The sequence below is a fragment of the Aspergillus pseudonomiae genome (genome assembly GCF_009193645.1).
Source record: "Aspergillus pseudonomiae strain CBS 119388 unplaced genomic scaffold BDV37scaffold_13, whole genome shotgun sequence".
NCBI classification, from domain to species: domain Eukaryota; kingdom Fungi; phylum Ascomycota; class Eurotiomycetes; order Eurotiales; family Aspergillaceae; genus Aspergillus; species Aspergillus pseudonomiae.
Genome location: NW_022476005.1, coordinates 444,700 through 461,182, shown reverse-complemented (window position 1 = coordinate 461,182; position 16,483 = coordinate 444,700). Strand labels below are relative to the sequence as shown.

Genomic DNA, 16,483 nt, shown 5'->3' with positions numbered 1-16,483 from the left:
TACAGAACACGAGAGTGGCGGGCTTATATATTCTTGCTTGAGTGAGTATCGAGCTGAATCCGAGCCGATGTCTGAGTCATCATATGAGACAGCTTCTATCGATACAGAATCATATATACAAGACAGGGAGATGGATTCATACGAACCAGTCTTGTCAGAGAGTCAGCATGAGGATCAGGAAGAAAGTAAATTCCATCAGCTTCGTGGAAGAAGACCGTCAGATGTAGTAAGAGACATGTTAAAGGACCGAGATGTGATTGTCATGTATGTCTGGCGCAGGGGGGTCTACGCTACATTCTCAAACAGTCCACGTCAAAGATTGATATTCACTCAATTTGCTCGCGATTTCGCAAACCAAGGGTCACAATTCATTATTATTAGGGACGGCCTTAAACCCTTTGTCGCATCACTGAAAAACATCTGGGATGCAGTCTGCAAACACCGGTTGGTGTTGTTGATTCCAAAACGAAGCCCCGAAACGCCGGATGAGAATTTCTACACAGAAATTAGAAGAGACCCTTATAAATTTATTGATCGGTATTATGAGCCATGCCTGGACACATCTGCCGAGATAGTAAGATAACATTATTATCTTATGGCTATTGGCTGTATTAATGAGATCTTTTATTAATAACCCTGTATTAAGAGCATATTACAACAAAGGTAAAAACGACTTTCGGACCTGCTGTTCCTGTTCGGGATAAACGATCTTTATAAGAAAAGTCATCTGTACAACACGAATAAATAAAACGACATGTAAAGCATAGCAATGATAGTAAACAGCAAAGTGTTTAACAAGATATAAATCATGAAATCTAATCAACATCCCGAGTTGGAACTTCAATTATACTCTGTCGTGATTTCAATGCCGCTTGCTGCTTGAACTTTATTCATAGTCATGCAGAGCAGTTGCCTTTGCTCTTATCATTGGTACAACAAGGCACTTCCTTTCTCGTGACGGTGCATGCGCCAAAAAGTCATGCTTTTTAGTTAGTATAGATTGCCTGTGAATGCTCATGGTCGGAGACGTACCCGAAGAAGATGCTCAATCGGGAGCTTCTCCGTTTGTCTCTGGAAGTCAATAATATTTGAACTCCATTTGTTTGTATCTTCTAGGTTAATTGTTCGTCGGTTTGCATCCGCAGTGCCTGGCTCCATTATTTCTGTCATCATCCAGCCCAGTGATCTTATATCAATTTGTTCAGATCCCTGATGACGCTCGAGCAGACAAGCTCCAATATCGGCTGGATTTGGTTAGAAGAGCTATTCTTTCACATACAAGAGGATGTAATACCTATCTTCACACAGCCATCTTTATCTATAAAGATGTTATCGCATTGAATTCTGGAATGGCAAATTGCAAGGTCTTTGTGAATATAAGAAAGACCATTCAAGACCTAATAAAACGTTAATATGGGGCATTGCGCTAGTACAATACGAAGTTATATGGGGATAACCTCTTTGCAGATGAAAGATATATGTAACTCTTGTAGCTGAAACCCGCTATGTAGTTGCTCCAGCGAAATAACCATATGTTCATAGGCTAGGTAGACGGTTCTTCCATCTTTGAATGAACTTAATAGGTTGACGAGGTTTCGATGAGAGGTCCTCAGGAGATGTTGCGACTTGTTTATTCCACCAACCCTATATTGCTTGATAGCGACGACGTCTCCTAAACTATTCTTGTTATATGCTAAACACGTCTTTCCTGGCTTTCCTTCCCGTGTGAATGGCGTATATCTCGTCCAAGGACTGCATGGCTCGCAAAACTCCGTAGACTGCCGTTTTAGTTTAAAGGATGCATCGTCAGAGCGTTGTTGTATGAGTCCAGTGCGTTTCTGGAGACGGCGGGGCCGATTTGACGGTGCTCTCCATCCTTTGTCTGCTTCTAATGCCCTAGGCTGTGGATTATGTTGGAAGCTGTCAAGCGTCGGTTCAATTGAGTCATATACACGGGGTTCCGCTTCGGCGCTTAATAGACCCCCAAAGTCCAGAGGAAATGGTGTACACGATTGTCTATTATGATTGCCTTCCACCATCACTGCCACTTGTACAGATGATAAAGGAAGTCACTTAATACTCTCAATTACTTCAAAGCTCGCAGTGAGCTTAATATATGTTATAATTGTTATTTCTTTTTTTATTTGGCCACACAGCAGCTAACGTAACGAAACTTTAAAAGACTGCCCGACCCACGAGCTAAAGTAAATGACTCAGGATAAATACTAATCAATCCATGGCTACAGATGAGAGTTCTCCGGATAGGACAAACTATATACAATAAGTCAGTTTTAGTTTTGTGGTTCTAATTTATTGTGCATTTAGCTGCATTGGTTGGCGTACTATTTTTGGTATATTCTTTTTCTTGTGGTGTTCTTAATGCTATAATTAGTATCCTATGTAACCAGGCTGCAAGCCCGTACTAACCTCGAGTGTTCGTGGGCGCTTCGCCCACAAACTTCTAGATTTAGAAGCCGTTGTCGGCCGGTAGGCTAGTATCAAATGAATTTTATTTCTAGTTACATATAAGTCCTTTGCCTGAGCAGAGCCCAACGGATCCGTACTTAGCACAGTGCCTTTTCTGAGTCCTGTTCACACTATGAGGTTTCGATCACATACGAAAGACCATGAAGTATACCTATGACTGTTGAAATAACTTTATAACTGCCAGTATCTAACACCGTGCAGGGAGTTATGCCTCGTTTCAAACCGCCACGGCTTCCGCTACATATCAAAGATAATAGTATGCGCTTTGAGCAGTCCGATAGTAATAATCTTGTTGTTTCCAAGGAACTCTCAGCTGGAACACGATACACCGAGTCTCGGTATCAAAACGACTCTAAGAACACCTGCTTGACATGGAATAACTATGGTTCAAGGCAAACAGTGGCTGTTAAGGAGCAAGCAGTCAAGAAGAAAATGCTTAAACATCACCTCGTAAAGACATCCCATGTTAACCTGGTGAACTTGTTGGCCGTGTTTGTCGATGCGAACGAAATACTTCTGATATATGAGAAAACGGAAGTTTCTTTGTACCAGGTACGACAGTACATGGAGTTAGAAGAGAAATTTATATCCTATATCTGCAAAGAGGCAAGTGCTCATACAGGAAGTAAGGAGTGGTATTTATACATCACTAATCCATGTATTAGGTTCTCTACGGGTTACACTATTTCCACCTAACCCTCCACATTGGTGACGTGAATATATCTCTTGAAAATATTTATCTTACAAAGGCTGGCTGCATTAAGATAGGTGTGTTTCCATTCACATGGTACAATGTGGCTTTTGGTAAAAGATACTAAGAAATCAGCAAATGTCGGGTCTTATATGCTTGAAGCGAATCAAGTGTCCAAGCCGAATACCATTTCGGCCATAGGCTTTATGATGATGGAGCTTATGGAGCCGGAGACTGCCTCTGGGGAGCCTAATATGATTGTCTTGATGAGGCCGGAAAGATGGAGTCGAGAGATCCGGGACTTTCAAGCTTTAACGCAACGAGCTTGTATTGACGAACTCTTATGTGTAAGTTAATCCCAGTATTGGCCTTCAATAATACTGATTTATAAAGCACATCTTCATGGCTCTCGGGGTTAGCCAATGGTATCCTTCTCTTCGCCAGATAGTTGCATTGGTTGCAAATGAGACTGGACATCGCCACTAGTGACCAATTCTATGTTAGTCGAATATATTTTGTATGTGAAGAAGTATAAAAGAATAGTCTATTGTATTAACGTATTATTTCCAGGATACCTTAGGAGTTATTCAGCTCCATTTGCTGAGAGGGCTTTAAGAAATCGCAGCTTTGGGTATAGAGGATGAGGCAAGCCGTAAGTACTAATCGGCTAGGTAGATATGCTATTGAGTTGGCAAGATGGAAGCAAGCATAGATGACAGTATTAATAGGGATACGCTGTCTTAATATTCTTTAGATTAAGTACTGCTGGGGGACTGCTTTCCACTAACTGAACTCGAAACGAATAGACCATACACACGACACAATGATTCTCAATACCCACAACTATTACTAGAGATTCCTAGTTTCTTGTCAAACCTTCCTACTTGCTGGACCGCATGGCTCGTTTCATCCCGCGTGGGGGGTTATAACAGTGTACATCACGGAGGTGGCTTTCCAGATCTGCCAGGCTTTGAAAGTCTTCCTGGCAAGCGGGATGACGACAGTGAAACATCCCTAACAGGGCTTTGTGGCTGAGATGCGACTGGATATGGTTATACCAATCGCTGCGATCAAGATACTGTGTCATCCGTTTACGAGGGCCCATAATCTCCTCTCCCAGGCAGAATGGACAGAGACCAGCTTTAACAGGAGCATTACGAAACACAATTGGGTCGCAACGAAGCAACGTAGAACTGTCACCGAGATGTTCTTCGCAATGCCTGGTCCACTTTTCAATGTCGTTATACCATAGATCGCAGTCGACACAAAGTTCCGCAAAGTTGTCATTACCCATCGCGGCAAGCTTTTTCGCATAGCAGCGATACAGATGCAACCACCGTCGGTGGGGGTGATATCTAGCTGTATAAATATCTATTGCCACAGCAAAGTTGGGGAATTCTTACTTTTCAATAGGTTCATCACAGAGACACTTCCCATCCACGGGTGCAATGCTTGATAGGTAATAAACAGTACCCATTTGAGAGCAGATGGCCTCCAGGGCACGGAGTGCCATGCGTCCAGTGGGACTGCGTAACTCGGCGGTGTGAGGGAGAATTTCCGCTAGCAAATCACGCTCTGGCATAACTTTTCGCGTGTAGTAAAAAGTTGTTTGTTTAACGTTATCGGCTGTCAATTCTGGCCGGCGAGGTTGATCTAGTCGTAGGCGGGCTAATTCATCCTTGTAGAGCCGCTGTCGTTGTGTTTCGAGATGACGCCGCTGCCGGTGAAGGGACTTAACATCCTCGTCATTCAACCCTGTTACCTGTTTCTTTAATGCTTGTATTTCGGTATCAAGTCGAACAATGTCCTCACGGTTTTGGAACTTAATTTGTTCTTTAGCCGGCAAGGACTGGTAAAGCTGAGGGTTACGACGAGCACCCATACTGCGGTTGTTCTCAATGTGATCACGTCGGCTTTTTATTCCAAGAAAGGAAGCCGCCCCATCTACCTCAACAACTCGATGAGCGTAGGACTTTCCGAAAGTATCTCGCCTTGATTGTCCAGAGAACTTCATACGCGCTGTTTCTGAGTGATACTTGTCTAATAAGGTTTAGTATTAGAGATTGCCTATAGAAAGAATACGTACCAGCCTCCATAAGTGCTGATCGGCGACATGCCCGGACAGTTATATTATCCGGATAGCCTGCTCGGTGACCAAGCGCCGCAAACATTTTACCAAAGGCATCGGCTCCTCTTGATCTCCCAGTCGAGTCCGCGATATTTTGCTCATCGCGTGGGCGAAAAACCGGCATGTTCAATATATGCGGCTTGAAATGGATAGTATCAATAGACTTTTGATCCCCTTCTTGGAGAGTAGCATCTAGTAAGTCTACTCTGTCCAAGATCTCATCCGCGGACTTATAGTCACGGAAGGCCTGGTCAGCTGAGGCCAAAGGAAGGAAAAATGTTAGAAGGTTCAGTAAAAGCGGGATCTCTTCTGTATATTTCTCATAGAAGCCGTGTACTGGGAGGTCAGATTGCTGCTTTCTCCAGAACCCTTTCAAATAGTCTCGGTCGTAGTTGAGAACAAGCATGACTTCACCTCCAACCCACTCGATACTAAGGTGAAAGTGCTGTAACAAAATCAGTATAAATAAGAAATCGACAACACGGCTCGTACCTTGTAGCATGCTGCCATGACAGCTGCGCGTAAATTCTTTTCTACTTCGGAACCGTCATACTCCCGGGCCAAACTTCGACGAGCTGTAGACTCGTATACCTCACCTGTCCTAGCCGATGTAAAACAGTACAGCAGCATAGATATGCTGAGTTCCACTCTAGACCTCTCTGGGTACACGCCACGGTACTCATAAGAGTCCTGGCACCACAGGTACCTTTGGACAATTCTGAGATCGTTCCGAGAGAACCCATCTCTTGACATTTGGATATCAGGTATATTCAATAGTCGCTTGAGATCCTTCTTCATCCACTAGGTAGTTTGTTAGATTGCCAAAGATAGTCAAGGGTAAGACGACCAACTTCTCTAATTGTTGTACTGACATGTTCTGGAACATGATAGTCCCGCCGGCGGGCAAGGCCTGCGTCCAGATCTCTCCTCATTCCGTCAAGGGTACTCAAAACTGGAGTCCCGCCTTTACTAAGGCGCCCTTTTAAATTCCTCCCTAGGAATTCCATAAAACCTTTATAAGTCCGGATATCTGGCGGCGAAACAGCGCCTGCGTGATTTTCGACAAAGCTGGCATACTTAGCAGTGATCAATAGATCTAGATGAGATATCCCATACATATCAAAGTACTCGAGAACTCGATCATATTCCCTTTCAGTACGGTCAAGAACAGATCGTCGTATTTTGGAATCATTGTGGTTTTCGAGTCTGATTGTCGTAAAGCCTTCTGGTAACATGGCGCGGTTACTGAATCTCGATTGGGGTAAAGAAAGATAGCAATCACTTCTAGGGATAAGCTTGAAAACAGAGCTTGATCAGACAGAGCGAATATAGAATAGGAGATATCACAGACCCCATGCTGTCTAATATTTATGGTGGTCTTCCTTAGCGCGCAGATGTGCAAATACGCTTTCCGAGCCTTTTGGGTGAAGAATATTCAGGTCCCTGAAGAGAGCCCTGAAGGACCGCTAAGAGCGGCGAGACGCCCACGACTAGCCTTGGGTGAGCACAGTCATACTAATGCTGTTGTATGTTTTTTTTTTTCATTCCTTTGCTTCTACCACCGGGACCAGGATTGAGAGCGCAGCTGGGGAGCATATTGGTCAAGAAGGTCTAGGTTCTAGGAGTGTGAGATAGAACAACAACCCAGACATTGATTCCCCCTACAAATTGAGATAATCTACGCCGTGATCTCAAGGTAGAGAGGCCTATATTTCTCAGCATGCTGGTGAATCCACAAAGAAAGTAAAACTGGCCCAGATGTTGAATCTACCGCCAGGGGGTTAATATAATAACAGACACATTTGGACACGCCTGGAACACTCTCCCGCTTTCCTCCTGGACCCACATGTTCTGAATGCTACCGTGGGTTGTCAGACCATTGCGTGGATGCACCAGACACTCAGCAGCGCTTTTGTAGACACTGCCATCCTCATCGGTGTACGGGAACTTCATGATATCGTTGGTACAGTAGTACCTAGTCCCAACGCAGCGCTCACTGCCCCGGTCGAACGTCATGCAGGAAGTGTCGTTGTCGGGCGCGGGTTGAAGGAATGGCTTCGCCTTCGCTTCTGCCGCGGGTCCCTGGAGGTCCTCCTTTGCCTGGCTCGATTGATCAGCAAAGTACATCAACTATGGGTGGAAATCTCTACTTTAGGTTCCGCAGGCGCATCCCTTTGTCAGACAAGCATTCCTGCTCGTCCCGATATTGACCGCCTAAGATCATAAGAAACCCCAAATAGTAACAACTCTGTTCCAGTCGCAGTATCAGTCGTTAAATTCAGCACTGGACTAGTGTTGCGCGGAGCTTTATTCTCTTCGTTCTCACAAGACGTCGATCTTGTGCCGCAATTCACTTCGACCCTAACCGTCTAGGTCGACCCAACCAAGGCCAGCAACCCACAACGGAAAGATTGAACAGATGCTTAAAGAACGCAGCAAACCTGGGCCATACGTCTTACTTCAGCGTAGTGTTCAAATATGAAATATATCGTACGGGATTCTTAAACCCCCGTTCCAGTAAGAGTGGAATCATAGGAGTGTTGTATCGTGCAGCCCAAACCAATGGAGTCTTTCCCCATTTGTCCTGGAAGTTGCAGTACGCGCCGTGGGCAATGAGAAGCTTTAAAATGAGCTCCTGGCGGGCACGGATGGCCAGTGAAACAGCGGTTTCTCCGAATGAACCGGATGTGTTGGGATTGACCCCGCTATCGAGCAGCATCTGTACTATATCCAAGTTGCCAGACCACACAGCCCAAGTGAGTGGTGTGAACAAGTTTGTCCGTCGATCATCGTCATCAAGGTCAAGATTGACAATCCCTGACTGTAACACGTCGGCCATCAGATCGCGGTCATCAAACCGAATGGCTGTAAACATCATAGATGTTTGCATCCGGTAATCTCCCTCAATTCGCGTCATATCGACAATTCTTATTCTCTTTGGAGCTGCTGACCAGATATTGGGGTTGCTTCGCTCTTGATTCGCTTTCGTCACATTCCCTTCAGCCATAGCAGCGCCTGGGGTCGGGCTATCCATCCAGGTACTGAGCAGTTTCACAATATCATCGTGATGGCCCATCAAAGCCATTGAAACAGGACTGTCTCCTTGTTCGTTCACATATGTTGGACAGACACCAGCGTGCAGTAGCGGTTCCACAATTTCGATGAAGCCATGATGACATGCCCACAGCATGATCTTTTCCAGCTGTTTCGTAGGATATGTTCCACCTTTCAATAATAGCTGCATGATACGGGTGTCGTTCTGTTTCATTGAAGCATTCAAGGCTTCCGTGACGTTGGGATCCTCTCTATCTTTCTTAGCGCCTGCGCCTGCGCTAAGCAATGCCTTGACTATCCCCGCCCTACACTGCACACAGGCGATTGAAAGAAGTTCGTTTAATTGAGACTCCGAGAACCCCCCCTCTTCGATCTGAATGCTGGCCATGTCGACTAACCCATCCTTGATCGCGCGGAGGTAAAGACTGCGAAGTATACTATCACTTTTACCCCGAAAGCTAATTAGCAGGGTAATTGTACCTACATCTTCCTTGTCAATTGCCTCTTTGAAAAGGTCGGTTATAATCTGGGATTCCAGCACTTCGTCAGGAGAGTATTGCAGAAGAGCTTTCAAAGCAGTCGGGTGGCCTTCTCTGACGCACCGACGGGCGCAACGCTTCAAGATATCTGCTGGGAATACTCGCAGTTGTAGCAGTTCCCAGGCAATCCTTGGGTACCAGTTGTGGATTATGCTAATCTCTAGCATTGTATTGCCATCTTTGTCACTGCGAGCTGGCTCCCAACCATGCTGTAGGAGGTCATTGATGGCCGATCTCCGATCAATCGCTGTTTCCTCAGATTGGGTTATTTCATCGGTAGTGTCAGTGCTGTAGTGCTTGATAACTTTGTCCTGAAATACTCTTTGAACGTGTTCATAGTTGCCATACTCAATAGCCATCAAAATAGGAGCCATTGCCCCATAGTCCTGCATGTCAATCCCCAGCAATTGGTCAAGTAGAAATCTTACCGTCGACATATGTCGCGATGATATGCTTGACGTAAGGGCCTCCATCGCACATTCTTGTCGGGATCCAATGTCCAACGCTGTAAAGTACAAGAATTCAACAATTTGCTGGAGTCCCTGGGCTGCAGCTTGCAGCATGGTCTTTCTGATAATGCTTGTACCAGAGGAAGTCGCCCTGAGTTTGCGAATTAGTCGATCGGCAATGCTTTCGTGTCCATTTTTTAAAGCCGCGAACAACGGGGTTTGGCCGCCAGAATCAAGGCTCACACCCTTTTGGAGCAAGTAGTTGAAAACTCCTTCGTGACCATGTTCGGCAGCAATCATGATAGCTGTCTGGCCATTTCGGTCGGGAGCGCTTGGGTCGGCGCCCTTTTGGACAAGAAGCCTGGTTATCTCGAGATCCCCCTTTTCCGCTGCTAGACAAACCGTGGTTGTGCCGAAGCCAATCGTGGATTTGACTTCAGCACCATGATCTAGGAGAAGTTTCACCATCCTCCGCTGGCATTTCCCGATGGCTGAGGATAATGGAGTTTGATCAAAGCCAACCCGAATGTTCGGATCTGCTCCTTGTTGAAGGAGGGCTTCTAATAAAACATCATTGCCTTTCTCTACAGCCACCCACAAAGATGTTTTACCGTAACGGTCGCGGGAGCTGATGTCGACTTTATGATCCATTAGAACCTTCGCTACCGAGATCTGGGCCCTATCCACTGCCCACATCAAAGGGCACCAGCCGTTGAGATCCTTCAAGGTTAAGTCACTACCCACGCGAACCAGCATTGCCACAATATCAGCAGCGCCAGCCTCTGCGGCAAGCGAAGTTGCTGTTCGACCTTCATTGTCGGCAAGATTACGATTCACTTCGTTGCCAAGGAGGAGCTGTACCACAGCGAACTGATTGCAATAAGCAGCCCAGAGAAGGGGAGACCGGCCATACGTTAAGTCTTTCTCATCTTTATTTGCTCCTTCTTCAAGCAGGGCTTTCACACGATCTGCAAAGCCGAAATACGCAGCAGCGATAAGGTCAGTAAATCCGCGAGGGCACCGAGACTTTTTAGATGACCAGTATATCTGGAACCATGTTTGAAACCTATGATACCCTGTATGGCAAAGGTCCTGTAGCAGAATAACCTCTGACGATACGCGGCCAGACGCATGAAGATGGTTTACCCAATTCTTCGCCGCATAATCCAGGAATGGATACGGATGGGTATCTTCGGCTATGTCATCACTCCACGGTCGATGACGAAGCTCCAATGTTTGATCCCTGATGATCCTCTGGTTATCAAAGAATGGCATCCGCAGGTAAATGGCACACTGGCTCATGATTATCTGGTGGCTCTGGCTCAGGCTAATTGAACCTTTCCAACCACTAGCCGCACCTGCTCGCAGAGCAGTAGACATGAGGAAATCCCTCGCTGTGTGATGGATTAAGTAGACCTTTGAGTCAACGACGGTCACAAAGAGACTACATAGGTTTCGAACTCGGATGCGAAACTCCCTTTCTGGAACAAGGTGGACATCCATGGGACTGAACTCTTTACCCTTTAACGAGAGGGCAACATTCAACTCCCGTACAGTAAGTGGTCTCGTTGCCGCTAGAACAATCCCCAGAATTCTTACCGCTGGTCCGCTCTTCTTCGTGTTCTGGAGAATATTCGAATACGCCTGGTCAACACTTGCCGGCAAGCTTTCGAACAGCCCCCTGACCTCCTCATCCTCTTCAGTAAGATAATATCGCTCATCGATGACTTCCTCAATCATCTGGAAGATGAGTCTCACCCACAGATATGTCCGTTGCTTCGTACTCTGAAGTTTCTCACGCAAATATCTTTGTATTTCTGGGTCAAGAGAAGTCTGTAACTGGTTGAGCTTTTCTGTAATCACGACGTCTATCTCGTCACTTATTGTTCCTATCTTTTCCTCTCCAGCTAAACGGATGGATGGGTAGCTTTCAAATCGCCGTTCAATGTCCGAGTGCGGACGGCTAGTTACCAAGAATTTGGCTCTACTGAATCGTTTGTCTGACTCGCTGTGGAGGCATGTAAGACGCTCGATCAGTTCATGGCGGCCTCTCCTTTCACACTCATCCAAGGCGTCGATAATAAAAACAAAGTTGGTGGAATCCGTATCGCGAATCGCACCTAGAAGTATTTCCCACAGCCTGTGTGCTGATTTTACAAAGCTAGCCTTGTCCGCATTGAAGTCAGGCAACGCACATTTGATGAGGTTCCGATGTGCAGAAAAGAGTTGATGGAGAATTGCACACAGGGCATTTTCTAATGAGCTTTGCTCAGGATTGTCGTCTTTGAAGAAGAAAAAACATGTCGTACGGTGTGTGGACATCCGAAGCTCCCCGTCAATCAACGATTTGGCCAGAACTGACTTCCCACACCCAGGGTCAGCGGATACCCAAAGCAGAGAAGACTGGGCGCTGTCTCTCCAGTGAATAAACTTGGGGTCTTGGAGAAACCATTCACAGGTTCCTTCGTAGCGATTATCATTTCTATTTTTATGCTCTTTGTACGCACATACATCAAATGCCGCTAGGCACTTGGTTTCTGCTGTGGAATGGTCGCGCCCTAGCTTAAACATCAGTACTAGCTCAGTACCCCTTCAATTGTGATGCTACATTCCACGCCGAATTTCTTTGCAGTATCTGACACATACCGGATATCTGACCGAAGCGTGCGGTCCAGCCAGAACCATCACCATCCTCTTCCTTGAATACCCGAGACATCCGCCTCTTCGTTGAGGAGCCGACGTTCCATTCGTCTGGCTGTGGCTTTCTTTTCCGGGACTCTTTTCGTGAACAGACACTTGGTTAATGATCCGTGCAGTGCAGGCAAGGTGTAAAGGAAGCGAACTGGTAATTAAACATATAGAACTTACTCGCAGATGCAGTGTTATCCACGACAAATAGCAGGTCCCTGGCGTACGCAGCAGCCGTGGCAGCTGCATAACTCTGCCATCGTTTGGTTTTATGCGAGTCGGCATAATCACAAATACCTCTAACAACAGCGCAGGGAAACGTGTTCATAAGACCCGCCGCCTCCATCTCAAAGCATAAAACTTCATATTCATCCCTGAGTCTGTCGCGTGTTCGGCCATCCCGCATGACCTCGTTCCCGGAGGCGATCGTTCCATAGTGAATGAAGGGTGACGAGTGCTGCCGGTTTTCTCGGGCGACCTCCTCGCTCGAATCGCATTCCTGGCATGTGTAGACTCCACCAACATGACTGTACTCCGCCTTGAAGAGCTGGTCTGGCGCGGACGGCTTAGAAAAGCTGTCCGGTAGATTTGGGCTTAGGGTTTTCAAGACCTGACCTTCGCCGGATAATTCCAGACGTGCGCGGAGAGTATTCATGGCCGTGAGCAGCACCACCGGCGGAGTGTTGAGGTACCCGGTGTGTACAAATTTCCCTTCCGCGACCGTCTTCCCGAAGTCATACTGAATTATCCCTCCGGATCTCACACCGGGCATTCCAACCACCACATCTCCGAGTCGAATGTCGTGTAAGTCACTTGGTACTCCGCCACCAATTCCGACCAACAATCCAAATCCAATGGAGCCGAACGTCGCTCTCATCTGGGCAGCGACCGTGGCAGCGGAGTTCGTGCCTTTCAGGCCGGCCGGAAGGCACGCGACCGCGACATTGTGAGTACCGATTTGACCAAGGGTATAATGATTGTCGTCTCCGTCGCGCGGCGGAAGAGAGGGGTGGATTACATCGAGCATAGCCATGGCGGCCGTCAGCTCGATGTGTAACGCGCAGATCCACCCGACCGTGTAGTCATCGTATGTCCGGTTGGAGGAGAGCATTCTGGGATCGCGCAAGGTACATCACGGCCAGCTGGTGGGACAGTTGTCATGCAGAGCATGCGACATAGAGGTCGTCGCAAATGTGTCAAGAGATAACGATGTGAGGAGGACATGCAGAGAATTGCAACTGAGACGAAAACAGCCCCTCACATGTTCATCTCAACCCGGACTAGTCCTGCACCTCGTGATTTCATCAAACCTAATCAAGTCCTTTGGATTGAAATAATTGAAGTAATTGCGGTATATAGAATAATATCTCTGTATTGTGCTGGCAATTTATTACACTCAATGCTCTAACAGTCATTCTATCACTGCCAAATGCAACCATAGCCCCTTTAATAATATACGAGCAATGTGAAGTTCGACTCCCAGTATACAGAGAACAATAGTAATTTAGAGAAGCTAATATGGTATAGCTAGTAAGAATGAAGATTCAGAGACTGTGAACCCGAGTACCAAGACAAAACTCTTCGAGGGCTACTTCTTGTTCCTATCTCCAATGGTAGACGTAGCTGATATCCTGGCAGGTTGTACTCCATATCCCGCATCAGACTCAATATCAATCCATTTATCGGGGATGCTTTGGACCTCAATAGACTATACCAGTTTAGCCAGAATTACCGGCTAATTAAGGGCCTAGGGCTTTTACCCCGCGCCATTGATATGGGCTGACTCACTGATAAACAAGCTGGAGGATGTATTCTACAAGTCCTCAAGTCCTGCCATTGTATCCGAGGTACTACAAACAAATCCGGACCTCATTTGTATGGCCCAATGAATATTGACTGTAGCTATCCTACAGAATCATCGAGTGCGAACGACATGGCCTTGTTACGTGTCAAGCCCTTCCATGGCATCATTCATAGCCACCCGCCTTGGGCCACAGCATCATTCTCCACGCGGACCGTTCTACAAAACCAAGACCACACCCATAAAAAGAAACAACCGAACGATAGGAGAGAGGACTACTGGAAGTATGATCTCAGCTTCAAGACTCAGATGGGCAAAACAGTCCTCATTGCTGTTCTTGCCGGGGCCGGTGCTGTAGAAAGCTGGACGTGGTATCAAGAAATCCGGGCATGGTGGACGGGAGTACGAGATGATGGGAGAGACGTATAGGCTGCATGGAATATCGGTGAGGCTATTGCCGGTCCATCTAGGGTATATGTCGAATCAACTCAACGAAGCCTCGTCTACAACTCTTCCCGGAGACCAATGCTTTACATTTGTTGCCATCTTTTCCCCAATCCCAAGAGAGAACCGAACACCAACCCGGTCACACATTGCCCCGAGGGTCGTCCATTGCTTCCTGAAGGACTCCTTAATGCAAATTCTCGTTCCGTGTGGTTCCTCCCGTTCAGGAGAGACGAGTAAGGAGTGTAGATTTGGAAACTGTTCCTCTCGCCGATCAAGAAGATCCTCGAGGTGGGTGACCAATACAGTACAGTGGTCCTCGTTGCAGTCAGCTAGATGTAAAACTCTCAAGCTCTTAGGCAGAATATCTCCTAGCGGGATCATATCCTCTGTCTCTTTGGGGTGGAAATTGATAAGGTTGCTGACGCGAATGCGTAGATGCCACAGCTTGCGAAAGTCCACCAGCGACCCGAACCACCGATCATGCGAGATGGTATCGACAGCTTCTCTATACAGATGACTTCGCCGAGGGGTGGAAGCCTCCCCCAGGTCATTCAGGTGGAGAACTTCCAGGCTGTGCTTCTGTGTTTGGAGCGCCTCATGGAAGCACCAAGGCCGAAAGCTAGCGTCTACACCCGCCAAATCCTCCTCGTCCTGTCGGGAAACCCAGGTAATGTTGTTCGTATGCTGGTATACAAAGTGCTTAAGGTTGGCACAGGAGGTAATGAAATCGGCCATCCCATGCCTTCCGTTGCAAACGAAGTCCATGACTAAGTCCTCGACCGGCGACGTACCTGGGACTGGAAGGAAGGCGGGGTGGTCCGCTGCATTGTAGGGGGAGTGAAGCTCCTGTACTGGCCCCAGTCGCAAAGTGCGAAGGGAAGGCAAGTGGAACAAGGGGAGGTATTCGCGGTGGCCCAGAACTGTGGAAAGACCACGCCAGGTAAGGTCGAGCTTTTCTAATCGCTGCAAGGCCGGGAGAGTGCTGGGATCGAAAGGCAATTGCTTCCACGCAGCCTTCGCAACAATCCGGGTGATCCAGCCTGCGGGGTGGCCATGTTGCGCTGAAAGTGCAGTTAGGTTAGGGAGAATAGCCATTAGAAGAGCAATCCACGTTTCACCCTGGTTTTTGGAGAGCGCTTTTTGCCATGCATCATATTCTACGGGCGACTCGCTGATGAGATCTATCAAGTTCTGAACTGCCGAGCCTAATGCGCTCGGTGAACCTTCCCTTGCGGCGATCTCCATCGAAATATTGCGGATGGAGGACCTGATGACCGGGTTGGCAAGGGCCGCCACGGCCAGACGCCGAAGCTGAAGCCATTCGAGGCGGATCGAGCAGAAAGCAATTCTCAGGAATAAGGCACGCCAGCGCCGACATGTCTGGACTAGATTCAGTCGGTCTCGTGCGTTGGGAATTTCCTGGATGATGGACAGGAGAATCTCTACCGGTAGACGATCCATCTTCAACGCAGCGAATTCAGGCGATCGGTAAACAGAGTTCAAACAGATCGCGAACAAAACTTGACTGTCAGCATTACCGGTAAATTTACCGCCGGCTTGTGGTTGTTCATGTTAATTAACGTACATTTACGGTGGTCTCCGTTGATCGACTGGTGACCGTGCGCTACTGATATGAAAAAGGATTTTTTATACAATTCGCTAACTACGTCAACTACGTTAGCATCCGTGGCTTGAATACATAACAATTAACAGCCGATCTCATATATGACCTTGCTATGGAAGTCCTAAATCGCCAGATGCTTTTTGGGACACCACATGGGCACTCAATGGATCCAAACCTTTGAGTCGAGTTACAATCTGGTTCGCCAGATATCCTAGGCCACTCAGAGCATCTCTATGTGATTTAAGCTTTTCAAGAGACAAATACTAAGAGGATATCCTTCATTGCTCGAAAGATATTAGAATACATGTCGATCAGTGGGCCACCTTGTATGTATTTCCAGAATTCTCCATTTTTCCAGTCACCGTCACAAGTCCACGCAAATACAATTTATCCATCAGTCTTGTAACTGGACAGATTATAACTGACGACGAGGTTTTAGCTTCCTCTTGTTCCCTGTTTTAATATTTTACATAATGATTATACGAGCAATTGGGACGGAAAAATACTTTGACCGATTAAATAACTCTAGAACTGAATCTCCCGTCTCGCAAGTGTGGACCAGTTGACAACAACCA

At 46.9% G+C, this 16,483-nt stretch overlaps 6 protein-coding genes across 6 annotated transcripts; 1 reads left to right on the top strand and 5 right to left on the bottom strand.

Annotated features, from left to right (window-relative positions):
* Positions 1–867: 867 nt before the first annotated feature.
* BDV37DRAFT_241957 (kinase-like domain-containing protein) lies at positions 868–1,964 on the bottom strand. Its single transcript, XM_032081248.1, has 4 exons — positions 1,458–1,964; positions 1,295–1,397; positions 1,033–1,244; positions 868–982 (listed from the first exon to the last, which is right to left on the bottom strand). Exons 1-4 carry the CDS (start codon positions 1,530–1,532, stop codon positions 887–889), a joined length of 486 nt encoding a protein of 161 aa, XP_031944443.1. The 5' UTR covers positions 1,533–1,964; the 3' UTR covers positions 868–886.
* A 2,094-nt stretch (positions 1,965–4,058) lies between these two features.
* On the bottom strand, positions 4,059–6,541 carry BDV37DRAFT_280384 (uncharacterized protein; the record flags this gene model as incomplete). Its single annotated transcript, XM_032086546.1, has 6 exons — positions 4,059–4,533; positions 4,582–5,218; positions 5,265–5,751; positions 5,799–6,107; positions 6,179–6,374; positions 6,423–6,541. The coding sequence occupies 6 exons, from the start codon at positions 6,539–6,541 to the stop codon at positions 4,059–4,061; spliced, it is 2,223 nt and encodes a 740-aa protein (XP_031944442.1).
* Positions 6,542–7,059: 518 nt separating this feature from the next.
* Positions 7,060–7,505, bottom strand: BDV37DRAFT_241955 (uncharacterized protein). The gene has a single exon (XM_032081247.1). The coding sequence runs from the start codon at positions 7,431–7,433 to the stop codon at positions 7,074–7,076; it is 360 nt and encodes a 119-aa protein (XP_031944441.1). The 5' UTR covers positions 7,434–7,505; the 3' UTR covers positions 7,060–7,073.
* Positions 7,506–7,515: 10 nt separating this feature from the next.
* Positions 7,516–13,224, bottom strand: BDV37DRAFT_241952 (ankyrin repeat-containing domain protein). The gene is made up of 3 exons (XM_032081246.1): positions 12,217–13,224; positions 11,995–12,126; positions 7,516–11,906 (listed from the first exon to the last, which is right to left on the bottom strand). The coding sequence occupies exons 1-3, from the start codon at positions 13,145–13,147 to the stop codon at positions 7,762–7,764; spliced, it is 5,208 nt and encodes a 1,735-aa protein (XP_031944440.1). The 5' UTR covers positions 13,148–13,224; the 3' UTR covers positions 7,516–7,761.
* A 712-nt stretch (positions 13,225–13,936) lies between these two features.
* Positions 13,937–14,739, top strand: BDV37DRAFT_241951 (uncharacterized protein). The gene is made up of 2 exons (XM_032081245.1): positions 13,937–14,619; positions 14,720–14,739. Exon 1 carries the CDS (start codon positions 13,970–13,972, stop codon positions 14,264–14,266), a length of 297 nt encoding a protein of 98 aa, XP_031944439.1. The 5' UTR covers positions 13,937–13,969; the 3' UTR covers positions 14,267–14,619; positions 14,720–14,739.
* Positions 13,937–16,070, bottom strand: BDV37DRAFT_291360 (uncharacterized protein). Its single transcript, XM_032088919.1, has one exon. The coding sequence runs from the start codon at positions 15,743–15,745 to the stop codon at positions 14,321–14,323; it is 1,425 nt and encodes a 474-aa protein (XP_031944438.1). The 5' UTR covers positions 15,746–16,070; the 3' UTR covers positions 13,937–14,320.
* Positions 16,071–16,483: the final 413 nt, after the last annotated feature.

Coding starts and splice junctions, on each gene's coding strand:
- BDV37DRAFT_241957 (XM_032081248.1), bottom strand. CDS start 1,532: ATGGTTATTTCGCTGGAGCAACTACATAGCGGGTTTCAGCTACAAGAG. Junction 1,398..1,457: donor TATCTTTCATCTGCAAAGAG/GTTATCCCCATA, acceptor ACGTTTTATTAG/GTCTTGAATGGTCTTTCTTA. Junction 1,245..1,294: donor AGATGGCTGTGTGAAGATAG/GTATTACATCCT, acceptor AACCAAATCCAG/CCGATATTGGAGCTTGTCTG.
- BDV37DRAFT_241955 (XM_032081247.1), bottom strand. CDS start 7,433: ATGTACTTTGCTGATCAATCGAGCCAGGCAAAGGAGGACCTCCAGGGA.
- BDV37DRAFT_241952 (XM_032081246.1), bottom strand. CDS start 13,147: ATGCTCTCCTCCAACCGGACATACGATGACTACACGGTCGGGTGGATC. Junction 12,127..12,216: donor GGATAACACTGCATCTGCGA/GTAAGTTCTATA, acceptor GTTCACGAAAAG/AGTCCCGGAAAAGAAAGCCA. Junction 11,907..11,994: donor ACGCTTCGGTCAGATATCCG/GTATGTGTCAGA, acceptor TGTTTAAGCTAG/GGCGCGACCATTCCACAGCA.
- BDV37DRAFT_241951 (XM_032081245.1), top strand. CDS start 13,970: ATGGCCTTGTTACGTGTCAAGCCCTTCCATGGCATCATTCATAGCCAC.
- BDV37DRAFT_291360 (XM_032088919.1), bottom strand. CDS start 15,745: ATGGATCGTCTACCGGTAGAGATTCTCCTGTCCATCATCCAGGAAATT.